This window comes from Myxocyprinus asiaticus, chromosome 24, assembly GCF_019703515.2.
Source record: "Myxocyprinus asiaticus isolate MX2 ecotype Aquarium Trade chromosome 24, UBuf_Myxa_2, whole genome shotgun sequence".
Lineage (NCBI taxonomy): Eukaryota > Metazoa > Chordata > Actinopteri > Cypriniformes > Catostomidae > Myxocyprinus > Myxocyprinus asiaticus.
In genome coordinates this window covers 36,826,592-36,847,021 of record NC_059367.1, presented here as the reverse complement: position 1 = coordinate 36,847,021, position 20,430 = coordinate 36,826,592, and the positions used below count along the sequence as shown (strand labels likewise).

Here is a 20,430-nt window from a genome sequence, read left to right as displayed (position 1 = left end):
TGACTGACAAGTTTCTTTGAAGCCTGCCAGAGTGCCAGTCAAATTAAGAAGCCTTATTCTTAAAGTCAACATGGAAAGCAGTGCACAACCCTTTTTACTTCTAAATCTGACATATTTTCGAGTGCGATAGGATTTTCAATGAGACAAAACTTAAGGGCGCTGATCTAGTGTGCATAACAAGTGTATATTAAGTAAATATAAAGTATAGCAAAAAACGTAAATGGGGTCAATATTAATTTCACGATAACTTTAAATAAACATGAATATTATTTGAAACTGAAAGGTTGTTACTGATCATACAAAACAAATATTAATAACATTGGTTTTATTTTCTTTGCTGGTTACGCAGCCCGTAAGTTACTTCCTAAAAAGAGGTAGACCTTTATATAGTTTTTTCAGATTAATCGGTGCCGACGGACCTTTTCACACTTCTGCGTTTGGTAAACTATGGCGGTGATCGTGAAGAACAGTAATAAATAGTGCCACTACAGTGTGCCATTTTGCACAAATTGTAAAAGAAAACGTCTGGATTTGTTTTTTCACGAATTTACAAAAGATGTTGAACTTTGTACGGGCTTGGTGGGTTCAGGCAGTTAAGCATGAAGGAGATAACTTTATTAAACGAGGAAGCACTTTCATCTGTGGATAGTATTTTCAAGATGAGGACTTAGAGCAGTCGCTCACAGGTGGAACTGTAAAACGCTCTGAAATCTGAGCTGTACTGTCACGGTTTCAATGGAATGATTACACATCAAAACCGACACGACAGTGTGTGTTTGACAGGGTTAGAAGTCCATAAAAGGGTCCATGGTTGCTTTTTGAAACTATCGGTTATCAGCAAAAATAGGGGGCATGCAAAGAAAAATGCAAATATAACCAATAAATTGATTTTAAATCTATCGGCCGATTAAACGGTTATCGGCCTTTACCACCAACTTAGTTATAGGTATCTGTAAAATCCACTATCGGTCAAATGCTTCCTAAAATGGTGCTGACTGAGCACAACTAGGGATGCACTGATCGATCGACCACCAATCTAAATCGGCCAATCTTAGTCAACATCTTGCCTAGGAGGCCTGGGTAGCTCAGTGGTAAAAGACGCTGGCTACCACCCCTGGAGTTCGCTAGTTCACTAGTTCAAATCCCAGGATGTGCTGAGTGACTCCAGCCAGGTCTCCTAAGCAACCAAATTGGCCCGGTTGCTAGGGTGGGTAGAGTCACATGGGGTAACCTCCTCGTAGTCGCTATAATGTGGTTCGTTCTAGGTGGTGCGTGTGGTGAGTTAAGCGTGGATGCCACACGCACTATGTCTCCGTGGCAACGCGATCAACAAGCCACGTGATAAGATGTGCGGGTTGATGGTCTCAGACGCGGAGGCAACTGGGATTCATCCTCCGCCACCCGGATTGAGAATCACTACGCGACCATGAGGACTTAAAAGCGCATTGGGAATTGGGCATTCCAAATTGGGTGAAAAAGGGGAAAAAATACCCCCCACCACAAAAAAAAAAAAACATTGTGCCGAGATTCAAGGCCGATATTTTTTTCATTGCAGCACACACAAAATGACACATACACTGCTACTCTAATGAATGAGCACTTGCTCAGCCCTCGAAGCATTATGTTGCGGCCACTGGAGGGTGAATTGATGGCAATTCTAAGCATTAGCGAATTTACACTTTAAGAAATGCTGTAATTCAGATGAATATGCGGATTTGTTGTGTATGAATTGCATCAGGGGCTTACATCACAAAGTGTGGCCCACAAAGGACTAGAATGTGGCTTGCAGGATGATTTGAGGGGGAATAAAAATACTTAAACACATTCACGTTAATTTAGTTATAACTTGCATCATTGGTGGAATTTCTTTTAATTGCGCTCAACATTAAGCGCTCACAGATTCACGCCTATCAGCAAACGCCACGCATGTCTTCACAACTGTGCCATGACAACCCATCCCACTGTGAAGTTTGTGCAAGTCTCTCGTGGCAATAATGACAACATGAACCCGCATAAAGATAAATATTAGAGGTAATAACTTTTCGGTTATTTCCAGAATGATTGTTTTTACTAAGCAGGTTTGTAATTGAAAGTACAAACAGATTATTTGTGTTACTGTTCGATTTTAGATGATTTGCTCAAGCGTCATAACAAAAGAAATTAAAGTACTGTGCAAAAGTTTTAGGCACATAAGATGTTTCACAAAAACATTTGTCTTAAGATGGTTATTTATATCTTCAGCTTTAGTGTGGGAATAGGATATATAAATGTTAGACTCCCAAACATTAATTTTGGAAATAGAATAGAATAGAAGAACAGGGAGCCCTGCAACAAATGTCATGGCCCCCATAAAGCCCCCCACTGAACATCATGTCAGTCTGAGATTACATAAAGAGACAGAAGCAATTGAGACAGCCTATATAGATAAAAGAACTATGGTGAATTCGCCAAAAAGCTTGGAACATCCTATCTGCCAACAACCAAGAAAAACTGTGTCCAGGTGTACCTAGGAGAATTGGTGCTGTTTTCAAGGCAAAGGTGGTCACACCCAATATTGATTTAGATTTTTTATGTTTACTGGACTTTGTATGATATTAAGTGATAAATGAAAATTATTTATGGCATTATTTTTGAAGACATCCTCACTATGCAACATTTTTCACAAGTGCCTAAAACTTTTGCATAGTACTGCATATTTTATCCAAGTTTTGATTTTTGCAGTTAAAAATTACAAAACAGCATGCCTTTCTACTTCGTTGTGTTTGCTGCGCTCAGAGCCAATGATTGAATCTTATGAGCTGGTACTTTCAATGAATTTCTCCAAAGATTCGCCACCTCACGAGTTATTGGTTTGAATCCATCAAGTTAAAACATGTATTAACAGTTTGGCCCTCATACATTGAAGCTTAGTCCAATCTGGCCCTCGACCTAAAATGAGTTTGGCATCCCTGAATTACATGTATGAACATTAAGGTGCCCATTCTAAAGAGTTATTACTGTTATTTTGAGTTTTATTTAAGTGGTTGATTGAAGCTCAGAAGATGATGTGTAAAGAAAATAGTTCTGCTAGTACTGTTTTGCAGGTGCATCAGCTCTTACTAGCAGTAGGTACGATGAGCAGGTAGACTTCATCCAGTGTGGCCTCTACAGACTGAGCATACAAATTCTTCCAAGGGATTTTCAATTCCAAACAACCTGAAAAAAGACAGAAACACACAACCAAATTAGTTCAAACAAATAGGGTGAATTCCGGCTAATCAGGCCACTTTTTGACATTTATACTATATATGCATTCAAAAGTGGCCCAATTTACCTGAATTCACACTATATTAAACAATATTAGTGTAGTTAGTACAATGCCACACATGTCGCTTAAAGTCCTGGACCTCGAAAGAGGTTATTCCAGTAACTGATAAATATCTAAAAGTTGCTAGCTAAAATGTTTACTGAAAACAGTCAACACTCAGGGTGATGCACACTTAAAGCTAAAGTGTGTCATTTTCAAAAATGTATCCCAAACACAACCCCTATCTGCCACTGGTCGAAAAAAACAAAAAAAAAAAACAAAAAAAAAAAAAAAAACAGACTGTCCCAGCCTACACTCATGCCTTTGGTCATGCTTTGGAAAATCAACCAAAACATTGTTTACTTATCGTTTCTGCATATTAAGCTGAGATATGAAGAAAGAAAAAAAAAAACATCAAACACTTCAGCTTTAAACAACTGTGAATAATTTGTTTTTAGCTTACCTATGTGTCCTGCCCTGACTTTGAAAGGAATGTCCAGTTGACTCTGATTCAAAAATAAAAGTCAAATTAGGCAACTTAAACACAACTTCAAAAAGCTTAAATGAATCTTACAGTCAAAATAAAACAGCATTCACAACCAATTTTACTTCTGTAAAGTGAAAGAGTAGAACAGGATATTCAACAAGAACAAAAATGTAGGACAAGAACTGACTGCATCGTAACAAGTGGGCTTTTCCATACAATGGTAAAACACCACCTAAATATCTATTTGACAATCATTTTAGTGGCAGAACAAGCTTTTACATTTTGATGAAAAATAACGAAAAAAAAAAAACATTTCTTTGGAATAATGCACTCTGTTAAATCGTGCACAATTAGACCAGAAAAGAGTATTAAAGGAGTAGTGCATCAAAAATTATTCTCTCATCATTGACACCTTTATAATGTCTCAAACTTGTAGGACTTTCTTCTGCAGAACACAAAGATATTTTAATGGAGACATGATGTCTGTTTGTCCATACAATGCAAGTTAATGGTGACCAAATTTTCAAGCTCCAAAAAGCACACAATGCCCACATAAAATTAATCCATACGATTCCAGTGGTTTAATCAATGTCTTCTGAAGTGATCAAATCGATTTTGGGTGAGAACAGAATATAATTTTTTTCACTGTAAATTTTGTCGTTGCAGTCTCTAGGTTGATCATGATTACAAGCTCGACTACACTTCTAGTGCTTGACGCGTACTCAAGAGTGCTAGATGGTGCTAGGAAGTGTAATCAAGCTTGAAATAATGATCGCCGGAGGAGATTGCTGATGTCAAGATTTATAGTGAAAAATCAGACATATTTTGATGATTTGGGTTGCTTCTGAACATATAGGTTTAACCACTGGAGTCTTATGGATTACTTTTATGCTGCCTTTATCTGCTTTTTGGAGCTTCAAAGGTCTGGTCACCATTCACTTGCATTGTATGGACCTACAGAGCTGAAATATTCTTCTTAAAATCTTCATATGTATTCAGCAGAAGAAAAGTCATACACATCTGGGATGGCATGAGGGTGAATAAATGATGAGATAATTGGGTGAACTATTCCTTTAAGGCCAAGAATGTGTATTAAGAAAGTAAATAGGGTAAATGTTGGTTTCAGGTTGACTTTAAAACTCCTTTAATAGATATCCCATATAAAAGCATGACACTAAACATAATATTTGAAATGTATAGTATAGTCACATACCAAGGCATTTTCTTTGATTTCAAGGTTTCTCAATATTGCATCACCTGCAAAAATATTAACACAACACATATTTCTGTTAGGCCTTTCTCTAAAATGACACTGTGCAAAAATGTACATGGTATAAACTTTATCAGTGAGATAATGACTGAGACGCGTAGTATATCAGTGTTGTAAAGGGATAGTTCACCCAAAAATTAAAATTCTCTCATTATTTATTCACCCTCATGCCAAACCAGATGTGAATGACTTTCTTTCTTCTGCTGAACACAAACAAAGGTTTTTAGAAGAGTATTTCAGCTCTGTAGGTCCATTCAATGTAAGTGAATAATGGTCAGAACTTTCAAGCTCCAAAAAGCACATAAAGGCAGCATAAAAGTAATCCATACGACTCCAGTGGTTTAATCCATGTCTTCTGAAGTGATATGATAGGTGTGGGTGAGAATCAGATGAATATTTATGTCCTTTGTTACTATAAATCTACACTTTCACTTTCTTCTTCTGTTGTTTTTAGCGATTTCATTCTTCATGCATATTGCCACCTACTGGGCAGGGAGGAGAATTTATAGTAAAAAAATGACTTTTTGTGCTTTTTGGAGCTTCAAAGTTCTGACCATCATTCACTTGCATTGTATGGACCTACAGAGCTGAAATATTCTTCTAAAAATCTCTGTTTGTGTTCAGCAGAAGAAAGAAAGTCATACACATCTGGAATGTCATGAGGGTGAGTAAATGATGAGATAATTTTCATTTTTGGGTGAACTATCCCTTTAATTTCAGTTCTCCCTGCTTTCCACTGGACAGTATGCAAAATATGACTATATTAACATAATATGAAGCCAACAGTATATACAATTGCAAACAAACACTGATGATGCCAAGGACCTTTTTTAAAGTAGCGCCATCTTTAATTTTTGACTGGAATGAAAAGCTGTGAGGGAAAGGCTTGTGGTCTTTTCAATGGGTTGTACTGTTGTTTAAAGTGTTTTGGATCATTCTGCTGAGACACCTTTCCAAAAAATTTCAGTAGACAAAAACCTGTATACAGTGAATTCCACTGAAGACACATCTTTCCCTCACAGCTTTTCATTCCCACCAAAACTCAAATATGGCGCTACTGTGAATAAGGTTTATGGCTCAGAAAGCTTATCATAAGATAATACCAAGGTACTGAATGATTACCACATTTGTTTATCGATGTATTAGCATGGTACTCCAAGGTACTTCCCAACAAAATCGTCAGAGCAATATAAGCTTTTCATGCAAGTTCAGTATGATCAAAACACCCGCTCGAGTTTACACAAACACACTGTGAGCCTTGGATGTCTTATGTAGCAAGAACTATAAGCAAATGAAGCATTTGGTTTTGACACCTGGCACATTTACCTCCCCATATGCCGAGACTGAGCTGCGAGCTGTCGAGGTTCACCACGTAATCACCCAGAAACCTGTTTAAGACATCGACCACCACAGACTCGAACACCATCTTTATGTCCTATTCATGCAGCAGTCACCATGCTTTCCTTCGTCTGCGATTCGTGGACAACCCCAGAGTGTGGTTGTATTTACTGACTGCCCCGTTTCTTGAAATTAAAAACACTGGAGTATCTGGGAGGTTCTTCACTGCTCTCCCGGTGCGACACTACCCTCTGCTGGTAAATAAGTTCACTCGGCCGTCATTTTGGGTCGTGTCAAAGTCTCTCTAGCAAGTCAGTCCACTTCCGGCCATCTTTGGAACGCTCTCGGGAGGCTATTTCAGTTCATGACAGTGCAGCTCCTATCTACCTGAATGGAGAAAGACCGACATCTCAAAAATCATTGGTCAAGATTACGATCAAAGAACATATTTCAAATCAGCAATAAAATCTGACAATACTGGTATCATAAATTGTGATTCTCTATCTCATATTATGTAAAAAAAAAAAAAAAAAACGCAATTTTCCCAGCTTGTATAGCTAATACGCATGCGCGTTCTACTGTTGATTGACAGGTGATGTCTGTTTCTAAAAGGTGATTGGCTCTTTTAACTGTAAGGTGAGACTTCCTTTCTACATCCGTTGACCATTGAGCGCTCAGAGCTCCTTGGTTAAGCGTTCCAATTTATCCCGTTTATTTTAATAGAAGTGGCCCATCTCTGCTAAATTATCTCTAGTCGTGTATAGAAGGGATCCCTCTCTCGTCAATCTCGCGAGATTCTTACACGGCGGTAACTTGAAGTCTCACAGCAACGAGGAGCGCTCGTAAAAGATGATTTTAAATCGTCTGTTTATATGAACAGTCAGGTTTGATGATCAGTCTGAAATAAATATTTCACATAATACATTTGATAACTTTAGCTCTACGTCTGCTACTTTCGGTCATGAGATATTATTGGTCACTGGAGAAACACATGAATCAGTTCTGTCTTTAAGAGTTTGGCTGGGTGGTCTAGTGGTAACTAATTCGCTCCTTGTGTAAGGAACCCCGTGTATTAATCAGCTCAAATGTAACTTTATAATTGAATAAACAAAGATTTTTCGATTCGACTAAAAAGAAGCGCGAGCTGCGGAGCACAATCAAAATCTCCACAAGATTTGTTTGACATTTTCCAGTCCTAAAAGAGATAAACGTCTTTAAATAGCAGCTAGTTTTTTCACCACAAACACATTTTAATTAATGAATTACTATTAATATCAGTTAATTAAGTCATAATAATAGAATCTAAGATTTAAAGTAAAAATGTGCCTTAACGTGAACTTTATCAAAATATTACTGTATCCTAGAAACATGGGATGCTATGAGATTTCAAGAAGACAACATGATTTCTTAATAATAATAAAACATAAATACATAAGGCAGAGGCTATTTGCACTATATGTGTAAATATTAACATCTTCTTTGTACTAAGTGCAAATAGTGTTAGATACTATTTCCACACCTAATTAAATACTAACAGGGCATCACTGCAGTGTGTTTATTTAGAGTCCCACAGACACCCTACACCAATCTATAACCCTAAACCTAATCCTAAATGTCCCTTACAAAAATTAACCATGGTTTTAATGCATTAAGCATAGTATCACCATGGTATTTTATAGTAACCACTAAAACATGGTTACTATGTTAACTGCATATTTCTGTAATAACAAAAATGGTTAATTTCATTAAAACTATGGCTTCCGCTACTATGGCAATTACAGTATTACTTTAGTAAAACCATGGTTTACCCGGATCAAACCTTTCTCTCAACTCTCTGACCTTCATTGTGACCAAATCAACATTTATATTCATTATTTATTATTCTAAGTTGTATTCGGTGCTGGGTGTAGGCATGAGCAGGGGTGGGCTGAGCCCACCCAATTAAACATTTTGGAAACATGGTTTTAGATATATACACTACCGGTCAAAAGTTTTGGAACACTTGACTGAAATGTTTCTCATGATCTTAAAAATCTTTTGATCTGAAGGCATATGCTTAAATGTTTGAAATTAGTTTTGTAGACAAAAATATAATTGTGCCACCATATTAATTTATTTCATTATAAAACTAAAATTATATATATATATACGTATACTGTATATACAGTTGTGCTCAAAAGTTTGCATACCCTTGGAGAATTGGTAATATATGTACCATTTTTAAAGAAAACATGAGTGAGCAGGAAAAACACATTTCTTTTATTTCTTATGGGATTCATATTCAACTGTAGGTTATAACAGAATGGCACAATCATAAAACAAAACATGGCAACAATGAAAAAAATGAAATGACACGTCTGCATACCCTTAGTTCTTAATACTGTGTATTGCCCCCTTTAACATCAGTGACAGTGTGCAGTCTTTTGTAATAGTTGTCCATGAGGCCCCAAATTCTTACAGGTGTATAGCTGCCCATTCGTCTTGGCAAAATGCCTCCAGGTCATGCAAAGTCTTTGGTCATCTTGCATGAACATTTGAGATCTCCCCAGAGTGGCTCGATGATATTAAGGTCAGGAAACTGTTTGGCCACTCCAGAACCTTCAACGTTTTCTGCTGTAACCACTGGAGGGTCAACTTGGCCTTGTGCTTAGGGTCATTGTCGTGCTGGAAAGCCCAAGAGCGTCCCATGCGCAGCTTTCGTGCAGAAGAATGCAAATTGTTTGCCAGTATTTTCTGATAACATGCTGCATTCATCTTGTCATCAATTTTCATAAGATTCCCCGTGCCTTTAGAGCTCACACACCCCCAAAACATCAGTGAGCCACCACCATGCTTCACAGTGGGGATGGTATTCTTTTCACTATAGGCTTTGTTGACCCCTCTCCAAACATAGCGCTTATGGTTGACACCATAAAGCTCTATTTTGGCCTCGTCACTCCAAATTACAGTGTGTCAGAAGCTGTGAGGCGTGTCAAGGTGTTGTCGGGCATATTGTAACCGGGCTTTTTTGTGGCATTGGTGCAGTAAAGGCTTCTTTCTGGCAACTCGACCATGCAGCTCATTTTTGTTCAAGTATCGTTGTATTGTGCTCCTTAAAACAACCACACCGTCTTTTTCCAGAGCAGCCTGTATTTCTCCTGAGGTTACCTTTGGGTTTTTCTTTGTATCCCGAACAATTCTTCTGGCAGTTGTGGCTGAAATCTTTCTTGGTCTACCTGACCTTGGCTTGGTATCAAGAGATCCCCGAATTTTCCACTTCTTAACAAGTGATTGAACAATACTGACTGGCATTTTCAAGTTACATTACCTTGTTACGCAGGTCTTTTGACAGTTCTTTTCTGCTCCCCATGGCTCAGTATCTAGCCTGCTCAGTGCATCCACATGAGAGCTAACAAACTCATTGACTATTTATACACAGACACTAATTGCAATTTAAAAAGCCACATGTGTGGGAAATTAACCTTTAATTGCCATTTAAACCTGTGTGTGTCACCTTGTGTGTCTGTAACAAGGCCAAACATTCAAGGGTATGTAAACTTTTGATCAGGGCCATTTGGGTGATTTCTGTTATCATTATGATTTAAAAAGGAGCCAAACAACTATGTGATGATAAATGGCTTCATCTGATCCTTAAATAAAAGACAGTTTATTTGCATGATCAGTCATATTTTCAAAATCAATGCCAAAATTTCACAATTTCTGCCAGGGTATGCAAACTTTTGAGCACAACTGTATATATATATATATATATATATATATATAAACATTTTATTTTTCCAATTTGGCATTGGTTAAAAGCAATATGGGGGCGGGCTGTTTGTTGCAAACATTGAGGGTACATTGTAGACTGCCCAACCAATCACAAAACAGCACAAGAAATGTGTAGCATTTTTCTATTTTTGTCATTGGCCAAAAGCAACAACACACTCAAAAAGCAGCTGCAATAATCCGGAGAGTCCGAGACATCACTCGAGCGAGAAGGGTAATAAGAGATACTTTTGTGTAATGTATAGGTTTTTAGTGCCCATATAGAAGACTGATGCTGTCTCTGTGTGCAGTAACCATGTCAGACTCCCTCTTATCAAATATTCTCCCTCCACACCACAGGTAGCAGCTTGTGAGACAGGGGAAACTTACTTCTAGCACCTGTACAATCAGCACTGGTGCCCCTAGGGATGTGTGCTCTCCCCACTACTCTTCTCCCTCTACACCAACGACTGCATCGCCAAGGTCAAGCTCCTGAAGTTTGCAGATGACACCACTGTCATCGGCCTCATCCGAGATGACAATGAGTCTGCATACAGAAGGGAGGTTGAACAGGTGGCTGTCTTCTGCAGTCAAAACAAACTTGAGCTGAACACGCTCAAAACAGTGGAGATCATTGTGGACTTTAGGAGGAACACCCCAACACTGACTCCCCTCACCATTCTAAACAGCACTGTGGCAGCAGTGGAGTCATTCAGGTTCCTGGGCACTACCATCTCACAGGACCTGAAGTGGGAGACTCACACTGACATTGTGAAAAAGGCCCAGCAGAGGTTGTACTTCCTTCGCCAGCTGAGGAAGTTCAACCTGCCACAGGTGCTGCTGATACAGTTCTACTCAGCAGTCATTGAGTCTGTCCTCTGCACTTCAATAACTGTCTGGTTTGGTTCAGCTACGAAATTAGACATCAGAAGACTACAAAGGACAGTTCGGACTGCTGAGAGGATTATTGGTTGCCCCCTGCCCCCCCTTCAAGAACTGTACAATTCCAGAGTGAGGAAAAAGGCTGGAAGAATCACTCTGGACCCCACTCACCCTGCCCATTACCTTTTTGAACTGTTGCCTTCTGGACGACACTTCAGAGCTCTGAGCACCAGAACCGTCAGGCACAGGAACAGTTTTTTCCCTCAGGCTATCCATCTCATGAACAGTTAAATTGCCCCACTGAGCAATAACTATGTGCAATACACAGTTTAGTCTTTCTTATATTTATCCAACACATCCAACCTCTTCTGCCATTTCATTCCTCTGAAAAAAAAATTTTTTTTACACTGTACATAACAGATTTGTATTTGCACTGTACATAACAGATAACAGATTGTATTAGATTGCACTACCCATGTGTATGTGTGTATGTATGTGTGTTTCTGTATGTATGTGTATAATTAGTTTTATTTTTTATTATTATCTATTTTTGCTGTTTTTGTATTGTTGTACACTGGAAGCTCCTGTCACCAAGACAAATTCCTTGTATGTGTAAGCATACTTGGCAATAAAGCTCATTCTGATTCTGATTCTGATCAGCTACCCAAAATCATGCTGCGGGTGTTCATGAAATACTGGACCTGAATTATAAAGCAGAGGTCTGTGCGGGATGGATTTTACAGACCCGCTCCTGAGAGATTCTGTCCCGCTCCTGCAAAAACAAATGTAATATTTTACATTTCCAGCTCCAGCCTGCAAGCACAGGTAGTGGTCTGCGCAAATTTTTCAGTCCCAGTCCCGTAAGATTCTGTCTTGCTCCGGTATCAGGCTTTATTATTATTATTATTATTATTTTTAACTATTATTTTTTTTTTTTTTACAATTCCCACCCGAAAAAAGAAAAAGAAAAAAAAGAAAAAAGAAAGAAAAAGAAAAAAGAAAGAAAAAGAAAAGTGTCTTACATCTCTTATACATCTTTTTACAGTGCTGTGATAGTTTGTTGTTTATTGTTTATCAGTGCGCTTTAAACTACTCTATTTTTGCCATGAAAATAACTTTTGGTGCTTACGTGTTATTACTTTCCATCCATCCAAATTCCTGTGTTCCCCAACTGACTTTACACATATAGTTTCACTGGTAAACATATCAATACACTTTGTTACCCTACAAAGGCCATACTCATTAACTAACATTGAAACTGAGAAAAATGGCTTGAATTATTTTGATGTGGATTTTGTTGTTACTGCATTTTCACACAATTGTTTCTCTGAATTTCAGAATATGAGACAAACTTGTCTGTCACCGGACAAATCATAAGAGACCTGTTTCAGTCAGAACTCAATTTTGTGTTTTGCCTTTGTAGGGCAGTATCATTGCTTATTACATTTCTGTCAAACAGAAAGAATTGTCATCATTTAATATTATATAATTACTTCTTTAAGCAGTTCCCATCTGTATCAAACTGATCTTAATCTTATGTTATTGATCTCTCCATCTAATATATTTCCTTTCACTCCATCCTTATTTTCCTCCTTGATATTATTTATCTGCACTCCATCCTTGCATTCTTGGGGACTCTGATTTGTCTTTGTAACTTGCTTTAAGGCTGTAATTCTAATTACTCTGAAAGTGTAAATTTGTCAAGGTCCACTTCAATCTTATGATTTTATCAATCAATCAATCAATCAATACTTTATTGCCAAACAACAACATAGTTGTCTAAAATTTTTCCCGGTGAGCTCACAACAATAATAACATACAATAAATAGAACCCCCCCCCCCCCAAAAAAAAACAAAAACAAACGGAGAGTATCATCATTAGTGCAATAGCAAATCAACATCACGCACCACTGGGTACAACATAAGAAAACAGCCCATCATTGTACGGTATAGGTACAGATGTGTGAGTCCTGGAGGAATTGAGAACATGAACAATCCTACAGTAAGTACTATTTAGGAAGCGTGTGGACTTAGCTTTAATTGCCTTGAGGTGTCTACCTGAAGGTAGAGTTAACAGGCACTTAGCAGGATGTGTGGGATCTTTCAAGATTTTCATTCCTTTACTTTGCATACATGACACATAAATATCAGAAATGGCAGGAAGATCATGACCAATCATTTTTGAGGCAGATCGTACTATGCCACCGATCTGCCTTCTCTGCTGAGCAGTGGAGTTGCCAAACCACACTGTGATAAAGTTAATGCGCTTTCTATCACTGCTCTATAAAAATTGGACATACCATCTTTTGATACACCATAGCTGTCTTAAAAAGAAAAGTCTTTGATGGGCTTTTTTGATAATGCCTGTTAGGTTATCATCCCATTTCAGAGATGCAGAGATAGTAATTCCCAGGAACTTGAAGCTTTGTACATTTTCAATATCCTGGCCATTGATGGTAAATGGCAGAACAGCACTTTGTCGCCGCCAGAAATCAAATACCATTTCCTGTGTTTTTAAGACATTCATCTTGAGATTATGTGTACAACACCATTCAATCAGTGTAGACACCTCCCTCCTGTAGTCTGATTCATTATTATCTGTTATTAGGCGGATCAATGATATGTCATCTGCAAACTTGAAAATATTAACAGAATCACAGTGTGAGATACAGTCATTAGTGTACATAGAATATAGTAAAGGTGACAGTACACAGCCTTGGGGAGCACATTATATACAATGTTTATCAGTTTATTTATTTCACTATATTTTTTAATATGAGGAAAAAGTGTAAAATATAGTTATACTGGGCCTTATGATCTTGACAATTACGCTATATCACGTCAATTAAAGACATTAAATTCGTAGGCTGAGTAACCCCTCCCCCATCCCAAATGCCCACCTATGATATCTCCCAGCCCACCCTAGCATAGCTGCCAGGAACCAGCCCTGGTTGTATTAAGGAAAAAAATTAAGAGTGGAGACAGGAAACTGGATGGGGAAAATTTGGTCTAAAGGAGGATTAGAATCCAGATCATACGCAAGGAAAATAGCACATCCACAGTGTCTTAACAGAGCACATTGTCTTTAATTGATATGTTTCCAGATTTCAGTGCAACCTGTCACACTGTGTGGCAGGTAGGCCTATTTACACCTAGTGCAAATAGTCACTACGTAATAATAATAATAATAATAATGTTATATTATTGATATTATTTAAGTTTGTAATGCCATAGAAAGCACAGGCGAAAGCCTCATAATAGAATGCGCATGCGCGAGAACTTAACGGGAGAGGGATACCTTCTAGACACGACCGTCATCTTGGGAACGATACCGTAAACTGACACTTACCTGTCGCAAAATTGTTCGTGGCTCCTTTTATAAAACAATTTTATCGTAGTAATCTCCACAAATAGTTCACTCCAAAAGGATTTTTTTTATTTTATTTTTTATTATTCAACTGTAAAACATGTTGAATATTAGTGGAAAGGTGGCGAATTCCTTAAATTATGCGCTGTTTACTCACAAAAGCAGTTTATTCAGCGTATTGAAGCATCTCCTCCTAAAAAAGAACGGCCTCTGGTCTCCTCGCCAGTTTACCGCTGCATTTAGTGCTTTGTTTTGCTCACCTTGGTAGAATGGTTCTGGCTATTTTCTTTGAATACATGCGGGAGAAAAGTTCAGCTCCTCTTTATTAGAATGGGGAATAGACAGAATATCTCCAAAACGGTTGGTCAAGATTAAAATCAAAGAACATATTTCAAATCAGCAGTAAAATCGGACAACAATGGTAACATAAATTGTGCTTCTTTACCTCAGGCCACGCTAAAAAAACGCAATTTTTCAGGCTGGTCTCGCTAATGCGCATGCGCATTCTCAAATTGACTGACAGGTGATGTCTGTATCTAAAAGGTGATTGAAGACTGTTCACTTTGGCATTGTTCTAATTGAATACACATTTCTAATTGCAAATTAGATGGTCAGCATAATTTTAAATTGGTGCTGTGTGCCGTGCTGTGTTGGGGGGTAGTAAAGTATTGATTGGACCGTAAACGGTAGGTGGCGGTATGTGCCTAAAGCGCTTCAGTCTCCTGTAACCCAAAGAAGAAGAAACCCCGTTGTTTCACAGTAAATGCACGTTTTGTGTAGGGGTAGTAACGCACTACGTTTAGATTACGTAATGAAATTACAAAAGTCAAGTACATGTAGTTAGAGTAGGGTACGTTTTATTTTACGATTTACACGATTACATATTAACAAGGTAACGTAACTTACTGATTGTGCCCCTAAATTGAAAAGAGATGTCCGTGGCAGAGCCTGGTCTGAAGATGGAGGGGATTCGTATATCATTGGACAAGTGGATTTACAAACAGCATTTCACATTCAGGGAGGAAAGGGGGAGAAACATAACTGTTCAATGCAATCTCTGCCTTCCAAAAATTAGGATGTTGTCCTCTGCAAGAAACTCCACATCTAATCTAAAGAAGCACTTAGAGGTATGTTTTATAAAGATGGTTGGGAATCGAAATCCTTTCCATTAAAAACTATCTGAACGAAACTCATACATTTTTATGATGTCCGTTTGCTTTAATGGCTCACGAAGGTGCATTCTTCCGCCAATACGGTATAAATACCGTACCTGTCCGATTCTCGAACAAATGATTCTTAAGAATCGGTTATTTTGAATCAATAGCGCGACCAGTGTCCGATCCTGAACAAATGATTCTTATGAGCAGATGTTCTTATTAGTGAATCAAAACACTTTCAAATCATGCCCGACTCAAAATGAACAAAGAATTATTACAGTGTGTACTAAATGACTATTGCCACCCTATGGTAAGAAAAAAGGGAAACTTTTTATTTTTCTTTCTCCATTTGGCAAATATTTTTTCATGTTTTAAGCATAAACCTTTAAATATAAAAAAATAGATTTCTCTATTTAAAAAAGAAAAAGAAATGTCTAATCTAATGTCTTCCTGCAAGTAATTTTTTCTTGTTTTTTTTAAGAAAAGGAGGGAAAAAAGACAAAATGCTCAATCAGAAAATATTTTTTGCAGTATAACAGCTCTGTTGAGTTTTGAAATGATCTACATTTGATAATAAGCCACTTAAGGTAGTAGATGCAAAGAGACCCGTATTTCATATTTTCAAATATTTATTTCTAAAAGAATTATTAAGAAGCCAGAAAAACTGGAGATGCATGACTACGGCACAGATTTGTATCAGATCTACATAGGTCATATCGCTTTCTACATCAGAAGTGATATGAATGGTGTGTGTGAGAAACCGATCAATATTTAAGTGTGCAAATGGCCAAAATGTTAAAGAATCGAAAGATCTAATTTTTTTGTAATCAGAATACCCAACAGTTGGTGTTTGTACCAGTTTGAGTTGTAATAACCTGGAAAAAAAAGAAAATTGTCCAAAAAGACTTAAATTCGCTTTAAAGGGATAGTTCACCCAAAAACGTGTATGAATTTCATCTGCTGAACACAAATGAAGATTTTAAAAAGAGTATTTCAGCTCTGTAGGTCCATACAGTGCAAGTGAAAAGTGGCCAGAACTTTGAAGCTCCAAAAAGCATATAAAGGCAGCATAAAAGTAATCCATAAACTCCAGTGGTTAAATCCATGTCTTCAGAAGTGATGTGAAAAGTGTGTGTGAGAAACAGATCAATATTTAAGTCCTTTTTTATTATATATTCTCCTCACTGCCCAGTAGGTGGCGATATGCATGAAGCGTGCGAATCGCCAAAAACAAAAGAAGAACTCTTAGGAGAGATCAGCATTTAGGAGGGTTGTTTGACAGTGGAGATTTACAGTAAAAAAGGACTTAAATATTGATCTGTTTCTCACCCACTCCATATTGCTTCTGAAGATATGGATTTAACCACTGGAGCTTCAAAGTTTTGGTCACCATTCACTTGCATTGTATGGACCGACAGAGCTGAGATATTCTTCTAAAAATCTTCATTTGCGTTCAGCAGAACAAAGAAAGTCATACACATCTGGAATGGCATGAGGATGAGTAAATGATGAGAGAATTGTCACTTGCGGGTGAACTGTCCCTTTAAATGTAACATAATGAGTTAATGTCATGAAAAAAAAAGCACTTTAGTGTGTCATGACCCCTTTAAGTGCTTTAGTTTCACTCAGCGACTGATAAAATAGCACATTTGAACACAGATAACAAATCATTCTGATTGTTTTGATTGAAGTTTTCTTTATATCTTGAATCTTCTTTGCCTTCCAGAGAAAGCATGCTTCGCTGTGTGTGAAGACCGAGAGCAGGGATGGAGAAAGTGATTCTGAATATCAAACTGGAAGACCACCTGCCACGAAACATTCTAAGCTGGATCACACCATTTATGACACATCGCAATCAAGATTAAATGCCCTGGTTTTTAATTTTATCGTGGAGGATGTGCAACCCATTTCGATTCTAGAGCAACCTGGCTTCAGGAAGTTGATCGAAGTGTTAAGCAGAGGCAAAAAGGTCATGAGTCGCAAGGCTTTTGTTTCAAGGCTTCAAGCTGCATATGATAAAATGAATGAGGAGCTAAAAGTCAAACTCGACAAAGTGCAGTCAGTATGTACAACCGCTGATATATGGACAGTGAACAGCAGAAGCTACTTTGGAATGACCTGTCACTGGCTTGAGAACAGTCTCGAAAGGAGGTCTGCCGCTCTCGCCTGCACACGAATCCAGGGCAGACACACTTGTGAAACAGTTATAGCTAAAATTCAAGAAATTCATGCTTTCTACAACATTGAGAGCAAAGTTCGAGCTACTGTCACTGATAACGAAAGTCATTTTGTGAAAGCCTCCAAAGACTTCTCATCTGAGGATGACCGTGAAGTGGAAGAAGGTCACTTTGAGGATTTGGGCAGCATTCTTTGTGAGGAAGAAAATGGTGGAGGCTTCTTTCTAAGCTATTTCTTACCACCCCACCTACGGTGTGCTGAGAAAACATTGAACTTGATTGCCTCAAAGGATCTAGCGGATGCCATCTCAAAGGGATGGACTCATAAAATTCACAATAGTTCGACTGCAAAATGTACAGCAATATGGCACAAGGCCTGTTGCTCGACTGAAGTTGCTGACATGGTGGAATCCATCACAAATATGAAATTCAGTGTTCCTCGCATGAATCAGTGGAGCTCAGAATATTTTGCCATTCAGAAAATAATGTCACTTACTGATTCACAACTCACAGAATTGCTCGACTTCTTAGATGTCCCACATTTTACGCCTGATGAAGTGGCTTATCTCAAAGAATACACAGATGTTTTCAAATCAGTGGCTGTTGCGCTTGACCTTTTGCACGGAGAACAAAACTGCTTCCTTGGCATTGTGCTACCGACATTGTTAACCCTTAAAAGGAAGCTCCAGGAGAAGAAGCCAAACACACACTTTTTCTCGGAGGTCATCGACAACACCGTTAAAGCTATCGACACTCACTTCAAGCAGGTGTTTGACAGTCTTGATGCCAAATTAGCCACTACCACCATGCCACAGTTTCGATTGTGGTGGTTACCAGAAGGTGAAAGACAATCTGTACGAGCACAGTTAGTTACTGAGGTTTCTCAGGTACAAATAGGGAATGAGGAACTCGACACTAGTGGACAAACTCTTCATGATGATGAATTCTTCTCATATGGACCTGGATGTTCTGGAAACAGAGATGGGAAAATGGGAGCAACTGAAGAGGTGCGGATGTACCTGGAGGGCGCAAACAAAGATCTGAAATGCCTAAATGAATTTCCTCGTGTGAAAAAAGTATTCATCAAGTTCAATACAACTCTGCCCTCGAGTACCCCAGTAGAACGGTTGTTCAGCCATTGGTGCTCCTCAAAAAGTAACAGTCTCACTGATGAAGATTTCGAGCATGTACTCCTTTTAAATTACAACAGCAAAACATGCCCCTTGGCATTTCTGTAGTGCATGGACCAGGGTTTCTGTTTTCAAAAAGCTAATACGGTTTTTTGACTTAAAGCTGAAGTGTGTTATTTCTGCAGCACTAGCGCCACCAAATGGAATTAAAAAATAAACATTGTTTTCAAAACATCTTTCTGAATACGCCCCCCTTCTGCCACTGATCGAACAAACAAATAGTCGCATCCCCCAACTCATGGCATTTGTTGAGTCAATGATTTTGTCTCTCTTGAGTCACTCAAAACAAACAGAGAAATTTTCATAGCACCACAGAGACACAGTGTTTACAGTTTTCCATAAAATTAACCTATGGATGGCTTACTTATAGTTGTCTCTGCATATTAAGCTGGGATAGGAGAAAGTATTTTAGCACACTTTAGCTTTAAAATGGCCCAATGTTGGCAAATTCGAAAACGGACGACACAATATCCGGTGAAAATATTAACAAAGAGAAGACAAGCCTAATTTTTGTTTTAAAGAGAAAGGACTCGAGAGATATTCCCAATTGTACAGCGCATCTCATGAAAACAGTGCTTCGTGGCTATGGATGTTTAAATTTTTTCAGACAGTTTGCAAAGTCCTGATCCACAGCTAAATCAAGTTGGATGCAGAGTGGGCAACACTGGCAAGTAGCATTGGCATTGGCATTCTTTAGCATATATAGAGAGATCTAGAGTGCTTCTGTGCCATGAAGTTGAAGTTGTTGCACTTAGAATAAATTAGTCTATGTGATAAATTATTTGAAATAAGCTAATGATTTAGTCATTTTTTATAGTTCTTTCTAAATGAAAAGATATGTCAAGTTGCAGTCTTTTGGGTAGCTTTGCCCTCATATTTTGTGTTGATTTTTTTAAAGATGCTATTAGATGCTTATTCCAAGACTGACTTTTTTATTTTGAATGTTGTGGAATATTGAATAAACATTTATTCATTTGACTTGATTGTGTGTGTGTGTGTGTGTGTGTGTGTGTGTATATATATATGTATGTATGGGTATATACACACACACACACAAAAACACACAGATGAGCTAAAACATTATGACCACCTGCCTAATATGCTGTTGGTCCTCCGCGTGCCGCCAAAACAGCACTGACCCACTGCTGTCATATATATTGATACTGTTGTTTTTGTTTTGTTTTGTTTTTTACAACGTAGGCGTTACTTTTTACACAGTGTTATCACACACTATTTGTCATTTATCAGTATGTATACCTTTTTGTTGTAAAATTGAAAAGCATTTGATGTCCTCTTTTAACTGAAGACTACAAGTGACTTTGGCTTATGTATATATATATTAGAAGTAATGTACAGTAATAAATAAATAATAACATCAACAACATCGACAACAACAATAATATTAATAATATTATTAATAATAATAAATGCATGAATATTTAAATCTGGTGCATTTTGTGTGTAGTTTAAGACTAGATTTAGATTTTAAAAATGTACTGTAAAGGAATACCAATGTTTTTTTATGCCTT

At 37.8% G+C, this 20,430-nt stretch overlaps 2 protein-coding genes across 4 annotated transcripts in view; one reads left to right on the top strand and one right to left on the bottom strand.

Moving 5' to 3' along the window:
- Positions 1-6,582, bottom strand: part of LOC127415443 (intermembrane lipid transfer protein VPS13A-like) — an 81,618-nt gene extending 75,036 nt beyond the window's left edge. For all 3 annotated transcript variants that reach the window (XM_051654166.1, XM_051654167.1, XM_051654168.1), the window contains exons 1-4: positions 6,370-6,582; positions 4,987-5,030; positions 3,750-3,792; positions 3,100-3,195 (exon numbers count right to left, since the gene is read on the bottom strand). In XM_051654166.1, coding sequence (XP_051510126.1) covers positions 3,100-3,195; positions 3,750-3,792; positions 4,987-5,030; positions 6,370-6,469 — 283 coding nt within the window. In that variant the 5' untranslated portion in view covers positions 6,470-6,582. The remainder of the gene's footprint in view (positions 1-3,099; positions 3,196-3,749; positions 3,793-4,986; positions 5,031-6,369) is intronic.
- Positions 6,583-15,114: 8,532 nt separating this feature from the next.
- On the top strand, positions 15,115-19,879 carry LOC127415457 (uncharacterized). The gene is made up of 2 exons (XM_051654216.1): positions 15,115-15,504; positions 17,261-19,879. The coding sequence occupies exons 1-2, from the start codon at positions 15,310-15,312 to the stop codon at positions 18,947-18,949; spliced, it is 1,884 nt and encodes a 627-aa protein (XP_051510176.1). The 5' UTR covers positions 15,115-15,309; the 3' UTR covers positions 18,950-19,879.
- Positions 19,880-20,430: the final 551 nt, after the last annotated feature.

Bases quoted from the DNA above. Each gene is read 5' to 3' on its own strand.
- LOC127415457 (XM_051654216.1), top strand. From the start codon at position 15,310: ATGTCCGTGGCAGAGCCTGGTCTGAAGATGGAGGGGATTCGTATATCA. The intron at 15,505-17,260 runs GTATGTTTTATA...TTTGCCTTCCAG, and splicing joins ATCTAAAGAAGCACTTAGAG to AGAAAGCATGCTTCGCTGTG.